Genomic DNA, 10,125 nt, shown 5'->3' with positions numbered 1-10,125 from the left:
GAACATTCCGGGCAAAGCAATAACCGCGGAGACGAGGAATCTGCGTACCGTCTTCGAGAAAAGTTACGGAGTGAACCTTTTAACGTCGTAGCCTATGAGAGTCCTCTGGTACGTGGGATGGTTTTGGCATTCGCTTCATCTCATCTTATCACTTCGCCCGTATTGTTTTAACGTTAATGCCGTACCGCGGAACATTCCAGGCAAAGCAGCGACCGTGAAGACGAGGAACCGGCGCACCGTCTTCGAGAAAAGTTACACAGTGAACCTTTTAGCTTCCCGAACTTAAATAACAAGTTTAAAACTAGCGACAATCTCCTGATGCTCTACGACGCTCGCAGCAATAAAAGGCTCAGTCACTTTAACCTGAGAATGAGTGAGAAGACGTGAACATGACCTCCCTTTGTCGCTACATCGAGAAATTAGCATCGCAACACATTAGCAGCTAAGAGAGGCAGTGGCGTCACGTGCAAGTTCACTTTTTCAAAATCACTACAGGGCCAAAAAAAATGTTCCACTTTACGCGTCATGATTATTGCTACATAAAATTTAGGATTACTCAGTTTGGATCATCTGGTTTTTACGAGATGAACTTCTGAGTTTTAGATCAAATACGTTTTAAATTTGAGCGAGGATTAGTCAAAAAAAACAAGATTCAAATAAAATGCGATTCCAACAAACTTCACTTGACACCTCTAAGTTCAGACTTTACAGCAGCAACCTTACTCCCGCTTCCCTTTCAGTCCAGGATACATTAGTGGGTCACGAAGGCACCGGGCTTCCAAATAAAAACTTTGATCTGTCCAACTACCTGTACCACAATCTCCAGATTTCCTTATTTCTCTTACAACAATTAACTTGAAATATTCCCAAATTTCAAACCTGTACAAATATATTTATAACACAGTCTGTTCATGGCAAAAGGGCTTCACTTTATGCCTTTCTTATCGAGCTGAAACAGATCCAAAATGTCCATCATGGCCTGTTTAATGTGGCCTCCAAAGCGGTGAGAGTCCTACAAAAAAGACATGTTTCGTTCAGTTTCATTGGAGCAGTACAGAAGCAGACACAGTACTATAGAAATACAGTGAGTTTACCGTCTCAGGGCTGGAGTGTTTGCTGGAGATGTGGAAGTTGATGAGATTCTCCCCAAGAATGATGTAGGAAACACCATATCCATCATCTGCCACCTAAACCCAAACACAAGACAAAACATTAACATTGGGCTTATTCCAGACAGTGCAAACAAACTCAAACGAAATAGAATGAAAAACACAACTCACAGGTCCAAATCCTCCCCCTGAGGTGACGTACTCTGGATGTTTGATCAGGTCAAACAGCTCCATCTGCTGGAGAGGCGTCTGACTGGTGGACAACCTCCACGGCTCAGAGAGGACCTGAAGAACCAGCAACAATATATAATTTAAAAAAATAACATTTAAACTTCAGAAAATACGATAAAACCACGGAGTCCATTTGTTGTACTACATTCGGTTCTGACTTAGAACGTTCAAGCAGCAGTTCCCACCTCTTTGAGGAAAGCAGAGTCCTCTCCCAAGTATTTGGACACCACATAGAGACAGAACAGGTGACGGTCAATGCCTTGTCCCGTCATCGCCAAACGGTACATGTCTTGGTGCTTCTCTGCTGCCACTTTGAGCAACTTCATACGCTCCTCTCTCTGAAAAATATATGTTTATGTTCATTGTTTTTGTTCAGTGAAGCAGTTTGAAACTGAAGGACTTTGTGGACTTACAGTTTCATCTCTAATCATGGACCGGACAAAGGCACAGGTCTCCATCGTGCAGGAGCGCACAGTTTCTGTTCGTCCTTCACGGAACAGACGTGTCATTGAGGCTTCATAGGTCAGGCAGAACTTCCCCTTGTCCTGCAGCATTGACATTATAAACATCCACATGTTCTGTTCAAAACTCAACAGTGAAGACAATTAGTGAGTTTTGACTGCCCTCTGCTGGAGATGTTTGGTTTTTTTTAGTTTTTTTTAAATTCAAAACAGCTTTTAATATTAAATAACAGGAGAAGAACAAAGAACTGAAGAAATGCAGTTCTTATAAATATAGACACATCATTAAAAAGTGGATGGTGTCATCTTGTTTACGGTGCACATTTCTCTTGACTCACTCTGTAATGGGCCAGCTGCAGAGCGATCTGTATGAAGGCATCAGGACTGGTGCGGCACTTCTTTATCAGGCCTTTTCCAAAGGTGCTGAAGGGGATGATGTGACAGTCCACGTCATTGGCCAGATTCTTGGCTACTGTTAAAGAGCTCTCGATGACCTCCTCACACTAGAGGGCGTCAGAGAGTTATAGATTAAACACATTACCACAGGAACACAGCAAAGCTTTATCTTATGTCTGGTTTGATTTGCCTGAGCAAACACACTACACCAGAAGGAACTAGAGAGTATGTAAAGCACTTTTACCTCCGGGGTAATGTCCCACTGCAGTCGCTGGGGACCTGGCACGTTTGGATGGGGCTCGCCATTGCAGTGACCTTCTTCAGTATATCCCAACTTAACAGGATCCATGGAAAGAACGTGCTGGAATGAAAAGTATTTGACTTAACTGTTGAGCGTGTCATTCTGCTGTGGATGTTACAATGATTTTACAGGACCTGAATCTTTGATACAAAGGTTTTGAGATAAATACCTCCCAGAGGTGACCGATAATCGGAGCATCAGCCCAAGAATGTTCCGCATTCAATCCCATCGTGCCATTTTTAAAGATAATCAAGTTGAAGGATTTATCAAACCACCTGTTCATTTAAAATAGAACCAGTTCATTAAAAATAAGAACACTGGCACTTGAAAATACCTGATGTGCACATTTCCCATGAGCACCACCTGTCGTAGCACTCTCCATGAAGCAGGGACTTGGCGTATTTGTCCAGAGATCGAACTGGGTTCTTTTCATCATAACGCTGCTCAGAGTCATCAAGAGTCACAAAGAAGGCAGCTTTCTCAATCGTGTCCAATGCCTGTTTGTTCTTTCCACGATTAAAGTAGGTCTCACGAGCTTTAGCCCAGGGCGTCCTGTGGGGGGCACCAGAGTTTAATCCTGCTTTATTATTCATCTCTCTAATTTGAGTGATCTTGTGCTCAAGTGGTTAGTCTGTTCTTGCAAGAAGACGTCCTATAAAAGTCTGCACCACCCCATGTGTAAGAATATACTGAACATTACATTTCCCACCAGAACAGATTCAACTCTGAGAAGAAAGATTTAAATATTGTAATAGAAAAATAACCTTGACCCTGTGCCGTCCTGTGTGCAGTCTATGTTTGAATACTTTGTATACTTTTGTTCCCTTTCTTGAGTAGGAGGATTCTGATGTAGTTTCACCTGTCGCCCGCAGTCAGAGCAGCGAGTTTGGCCTCCCCTGGCGATGGCTCGGACGTGTCGGCCAAGATCCTCTCCATCTGCTGCTCGATCTCTCGTGGCAACAGCAGGCGTCCGTCATAAAACATCCCCACCTTGAAGAAACGTCCCTTGTGGTAAACGACGATGTGTTTGGTGTCATTCACGTGCATCAGTATGTCTGAGGAAGAGGAGGGAACATTAAGGAGGAACGGGGAGAAGAGGCCTTTTACAGATACTCAAGGGAAAAGTATTTCTCACACTAAACGGAAAACTACAAAAATAATCATATACTGTCAAGGCGTTTAACATCACATTAATCAGGCTGAAGGTGACGACGAAAGGTCGATGAGAAGAAACATCAAATGGGAATGAGACGATGGACTGGAATACCATGAGCGGCCATGTTTGTTTGAACAAAATACAACATTTGGTTATATTTAGATGAGTTGTTTATCTTAAGTTGGCGCTTTGTGGGTGTAGCATTTGTTCAAACAAGCACCGCCTTATGAGGAAGACAAAGGTGACCTAGTCTAGGGACATACCTAAGAATAAGCCTGTCACGATAATTACTATATCAAATTATCCTTCAATATTTGTTTATTTTTTGACTATATGATCAGATTTAAGCCATAAAAGGTTGAATTAGTAACTTGTATGACTCACTACAGATGCAAACTAACGACTAAGTTATGACTAGGAAATATATTCAAATTTAAGCTCTGTTATCGTGACAGGCCTACCTCCGAACAACAGTTTCGTATCCAGGTAATCCACAGCTCATAATTTGTTAAATGGTGAGAAACTTGCTGGTTTTTGGGCAAATTATTTCAGTCACTTTATAAATAAATGATGTATTTTATTCTCCGATAATGAAAGTAGCATTTCACGTAACGATGCATCTCGCCAAGTGCTCGTGTTTTCAATTTCAAGGTGTCGTTTTTAGAAGGACGAACAGTAGGGCAAAGGTCCAATGGAGAAGTAGAGTAAGAATAGTGTGGCGAAGGTGGCAGCTAAAGACTCTACCTGTGTCTACACCTGGGACACGACTGGTGTTGAACATACGCTCGTATTGGGCTGAGCACATGGGGATAGTGTGTAGGAGCATGAGCTGAAAAGCAAAAGGGGAGAGTCAAACACAGAGATGATATTCTAATTCTCTAAAACCCGAGACCGACAGACACAAGGAGCATGGACACAGTGGAGGAGGGATGAGGGTTTGAGAAGGAGTCGTAAGGAGCAGGAGGGACCTCAAAAGTCTGCGAGGGAAGGGACATAAGCAAGGTCCAGAAACGTGTGGCTTCAAACTCACGATTGTGTTAACAGAACAACAGTTTACTTAATTCTGTCCATTTCAAATAAAAACGGGATGTACTTTTGGTCATGAGTTTGAAGTCAGGGTTTCCAAAGGCAGGTGCCGCGGGGGATGAGGGTTAACATAGGAGTTGGAGGGCATGTCGACCATGGGCCCTCTACTTACCCGTCTCCACACCGGGGGAACGTGTGGTATTAAACATCCGTTCCCACTGAGCCGAACACAGTGGAACCTTGTTTGCCAGCAAGTAAATCTAACGCAGCGTCCAACACAGCAGAGATAAAACAGTCAAACAGAGAAACGGGAGGTGAGTTTGGAACAAGCAGCAGCTCATGCACCGTGTTTGTGCAGGATACATGTTTGGAAACAGATCCATGCCAAAGGTTAATGTACTGATCTGTACATGTTGTAAGCATCATGCAAGTCCACAAGACAGCGGCAAAGAGAATTACTAAAACCCCATTATGTAAAAATCCATAACAGAAACTCATTATGTAAACTACACTAACAACCCATTATGTAAATATGTAATTCTGTCTTACATAAGCATCGTGTTTCAGTGAAAACAAAAACTAAACATCCCACTGTGACGATAAAATGTGTGAAAAAAAACACTACAATTTAAACTATTAACATATTTACAACCACAGTTTAAACTATTTACACACCGGCTATTGTTTTATTGCTTTTACACTAATTGTCTTCTGTTTTTAATGTTAATTGTCTTCTGTTTTAATGTCTTTTTTGCACTGTAGCACTTTGAGATTTGTTGTTCAAATGTAAAGTGCGTTATAAATCAAATGTATTATTATTATTATTATTATTAAACTCTAAGTTCATTCAATTCCTCTCCCCGTGTTTGTACAAGATAAAAGTCATAACGATGTTGATACTATGTGATCAATAATACCTGAAAAGATTAAACATTGACCCAACTACAGTGGCAGATAACATCTGAGCCAAAAGCTGTTTACTTACTGGTTTGATCTGGGCTCGGTCCAGTTTCCTTCTGTAGAGCATGATCGCATGAATTGCATTACCGGCTCTTGCTGCTTGGATTGATGTTGGGAAAACATAAAGAAAGTCCTGAAAAAGACACAGAAACAGGATCAAAAGCTTTAACTAAAGAGAAGAATGTGTCATTATCCCGAGTAAAAGAAAACTTTGTGCTTTAAGGCGGCAGATCCAGTAATTATAGTGTTTTGTTATTATCATATTAAACTAATCTACAAAAATATACAAAGGATTACCATGGCATAGTAGTTACTGTTGACCATGATGGGACTGCGGCCTCTGAGGTAAATGTACTCCTCCCACCAGTCACTGACCTGTGCACAAGACCCAACAAACAGTCACACCCCAGAGCGAAGAAATGCCCCAGAGCAGAGTAATACCCCAGAGCAGAAATGCACAAGACACAACGAGCAATCACAGCCCAGAGCGTAATGTCGACACAGAGAGACAACGGGGAGACACTCACATAGTTTGATGCCCACCAGGACTTGAGTTTCAGATACCACTGCAGCCTGGGCCCCAGATTCTTCTCAAAGTCTTTGGCCAAACCCTTCATCCTCTCAAACTGCTCATCCTCCATCAGGGGGCGCACAGACTCTAAGTACTGCGTTAAAACAAGTCACAGGTGTTAGAACCTTAAGTACTTATGAAAAAAGAAAAAGGCAATATGGGGAAATTACCCTTCTACAGGTGTCCTTAACGGCAGGAACTGGTAGTCTTGGCAGAGAGTTCTGGAAACTGTAAAGCATTGGCTTCCGGCCAGAGAAAATCTTCACTAATAACTACACAGCGTAAAGATAAGAGAAATAAAACAAAGGGTGGTTACTGTTTATCGCCGCCAACAACACATAAGTCTTTCATCTAAATATACGGCCGAAGCATTCACCATCCACAGGTGTGTACCATAGGACACAGAGCCATGTCTTTGTGACATCCAGCCGTGCCAGGACAGCAGACACTTCAGCACGTTCCTCATGACCATGATAATAGAGACCCACAGCCCCGTGCCCACCAGAACTCCTCCAACGATCTTCTGACTGTCTGAAGACATGTATCGACTGTGGAGCCAGCGCAAGAGACATAAATAAGCAAATTGTGGAGAAAAGAACACGGCTTTTATTTGGAAAAACAGTGATATAAAATACAAACCTTAGGGGTAAGTATTCACCAAGTTTTGTCATGATTCCTCGTGAGGGGTCCAGCTGATAATATCTGTTATACGACATGTAGGACACAACGACCACCATAAATCCACCGGGACTTCCTGGATACACACCTGTCATCACCCCATTCTGTAAAAACACACAGTTATGAACATGAGCTGCAGGACTTATGTAGTTAATGTCTGTTAATTATGAGATTTGCACCACACAGATACATGAGAGGGAAATGTACAACCCGACACAAGATGAATTAGAATTCAATTACGCATGAAACATGAAGAACTAAACACTAAACATTCTGCTTTGTTCAGACATGTGTCATCTGACCTTGAAGCGAATGAAGCGTTTTTTCCAGGAGTGAAGTCCCGACAGGTAGATCTGACGCAGCGCCTCGTGGCTTAACTGCAGGTCGATGCCATCGGGACCGACGGTGAACTGAAAGGCCACAGCCTGGTGGGCTTCTGCCATGGCGGATACAGCGACCGAGACTCACTACTGCAAGCAAAGACATGAAATGAGTAAATAACAGAGCTGTATTTTTCTGCTTAATCCGTATTTGCTCAGAACAACACAAGACGCAGTATGTGTTTAAGCCTTATGTTTTGCATGTGTAACTAGACACCACAGATGCTCAGAGAAAAGACTCGTGTGTGCGGTTCATGTTGGAACTGGATGGACAGGTGTACCCAGATAAATGAATGTGTTTACCAAAACCTAATTACACCACAACAATTTAAGATACTAGCACCACAATGGCCCCGTTTGACTCCTTGGAGCTGATAGTAACTCTCATTGTGCTCAGTATTATTCATTATACAGATGAAATACTTGCTGCTGTTTGTGCCACTTCACAATTATTCAACCATTCATCCCTCAAAATGATCCAAAGTCACCGTCTGAGTGTTTTTATTGAATGCGTAAAAGGAGCAGAGCGCGCAGATCTCATCCTCAGCTGTATCTGTAGTGACTGTGCGGGCTCTGGTCCCTTCCCCCAGCTCCTTTCAGCATCACATGATCAACTCTGTGCTGCAGAAACTAGGGGAAAGGTCGCAGCGCTGCGCCGACGCTTAAAAACGGCAATAAAACAAGAAACTGTGCCACTCCGACGATCGAACCACACCTGCGCGTTCAGACACACTCACCGGGGTATTACAAATGTTTAGAATGAGAAAAGACATGATAATAACAAGGGTTTAACGGGTAAAACAGCTCGTGTGTCGTTATAACGCGCCATCCGGGCTGTAAATCCAAGAATATATGAACTTTACAGAGTTTAAACGCAGATATTGTTCGGAAATTACGCACGAGCGCGCAACACACGTTTTATATGCTATGTAGGTTAAATGTAGATTAAATGTAGGTTAAATGTAGGTTAAATTTGGTGTGTTGTTGGCGGTATCATATGCCCTGCCCACGTGGTCCAAGTGAAACGGGGTCAGCTGGGTACAGGCGACAGATCAATGCGGTTTTTTTTATTATTTAATTACCAAAATATCCGCGTTTATAACCGTGCGTAATAGTCTTGTTTTACAGCTCTCATAAAAGGGAAACCATGGCACCAAGTTCTGACCTTCAGTTAGGTGACTTCCAACTCAGAAACACGGTTTGTTTAGTAAATGCTGCTCTTATATAACGTTACAGATAAATAACAGAGTAAATCCATTGATGAGTGAAGCAGAGGCGGTGGTACAGCGTTAACTACACGAGGAAGGACAAGCCCATGTGTCTCTGGTGTCTCTGAATGACCTTTACTTGGACTTTTGCCTACATTCGTGTTGTGCATGTTGCCTTTGGGGTCGTCCAGCAGCTCCTGTTTGACCTCACTGGACTGTACAATGCAAAAATACGGTTAAAACTGTCGTAAATACAAAGTTAAAGTGACGTTTATGTGGAAAAAAGACCAACTGCGCGCGCGTTTTGGGTATAAACAGAGAACACAGGCTCCAGGGTATGTTCTTCACTTATAATCTGAATTTTTAACATATCTGCTGGTAATTACGCGCATGTTTTAAAGAAAGACAGTGAACGTCTCCCGGTTTTTACGCATAACCCGTAAACGCAGCAGCAGCAGACCGTGGCGCATCGAAAAGGAAAATGAAATGAAAAAAAAAAAAACAGATCCTCTAGTGTCACGATGGGCCGGTCTCGAGCCTTACAGCCATGTTTGTGCCACAAAGTCTGTATTTGCGCCACATGGGTCCCAGCGCGTGTGTAAAAGAGTAAAACCCCGCAGAGAGTACTCACCCTGTGCGCCTTTTTACTGCGGACTTTCGGTTTTGGAGAGATGGCACCAGCGCGGACCCGGCTCACGGAGGATCTGCTGCTCAACGCACATGAATGAAGGCGGATCACACGAGTGTACACATCCAGCCCCCTGCGCGTCACACACGGGACCTACAGCGCCTCCTAGTGGGCCAGGACCTGCAACTGCACCTGGAGCAAACATGTACAGAGGTACACAGAGGTACACAGAGGTACACAGAGGTACACAGAAGTACACAGATACAGAAAGATATATACAAATGTACACATCCAGCTCCCTGCAAGTCAGACATGGGACCTACAGCGCCTCCTACTGGACCAGGACCTGCAACTGCACCTGGAGCAAACATGTACACAGATAGAGGTACACAGAGGTACACAGAGGTACACAGAGGAGGACAGATGTACACAGAGGTACACAGAGGAGGACAGATGTACACAGAAGTATACAGATATACACAGATGTAGAGAGATGACACGAGCCGGCAAAGGTTTGGACACGCGCTCTCATTCAGTGTTTTTTTTTAATATTAAATTGTAGTACTTTCTATATTTTAAATACATACTGATGATATCAAATATGTGCAGCAAAATATATGGAATTATGCAGAAAAGAAAAAAAAAGTTAAATATTATTACTACTTTTACTACTGCTACTACTATTACTACTACCACCACCACCACTACCATTACTACTACTACTACTACTACTGTTACTGCTACTGTTACTACTACAACCACCACTACCACTACCACTACTACTACTACTACTACTACTACTACTACTACTGTTACTACAACTACGACTACCACTACCACTACTGCTAATATAACTTTACTAATATTTCTCGGCCAAGCAAATGTTGGCTACTTTGAGAATTTGAATATGCAGTAAAATATATTATTTAACTTTTGTCTGTACTACATAATTGAGTATATGTCACTTAATATATTTGATGTATTTTGTGTATAACGTGTACAGCGCGGCCTTGTCCAGTA

The 10,125-nt window shown here is 42.6% G+C and overlaps 1 protein-coding gene across 2 annotated transcripts; it reads right to left on the bottom strand.

The window, feature by feature from the left end:
- Positions 1–821: 821 nt before the first annotated feature.
- cpt1ab (carnitine palmitoyltransferase 1Ab (liver)) lies at positions 822–9,177 on the bottom strand. Of its 2 annotated transcripts, none has more exons than XM_033967444.2 (19): positions 9,109–9,177; positions 7,192–7,359; positions 6,851–6,993; positions 6,588–6,759; positions 6,382–6,483; positions 6,168–6,305; positions 5,938–6,015; positions 5,666–5,773; positions 4,853–4,940; positions 3,358–3,553; positions 2,862–3,050; positions 2,668–2,773; positions 2,442–2,558; positions 2,140–2,304; positions 1,754–1,885; positions 1,526–1,678; positions 1,281–1,394; positions 1,095–1,187; positions 822–1,012 (listed from the first exon to the last, which is right to left on the bottom strand). In XM_033967444.2, the coding sequence occupies exons 2-19, from the start codon at positions 7,330–7,332 to the stop codon at positions 926–928; spliced, it is 2,322 nt and encodes a 773-aa protein (XP_033823335.1). In that variant the 5' UTR covers positions 7,333–7,359; positions 9,109–9,177; the 3' UTR covers positions 822–925. The 2 variants fall into 2 exon arrangements, with proteins under 2 accessions (XP_033823335.1, XP_033823336.1); XM_033967445.2 differs by lacking the exon at positions 4,853–4,940 and adding an exon at positions 4,399–4,483 and having other exon boundaries at positions 9,109–9,175.
- Positions 9,178–10,125: the final 948 nt, after the last annotated feature.

This window comes from Periophthalmus magnuspinnatus, chromosome 6 (assembly GCF_009829125.3).
Source record: "Periophthalmus magnuspinnatus isolate fPerMag1 chromosome 6, fPerMag1.2.pri, whole genome shotgun sequence".
NCBI classification, from domain to species: domain Eukaryota; kingdom Metazoa; phylum Chordata; class Actinopteri; order Gobiiformes; family Gobiidae; genus Periophthalmus; species Periophthalmus magnuspinnatus.
This window is presented reverse-complemented; position numbering and strand designations above follow the sequence as displayed.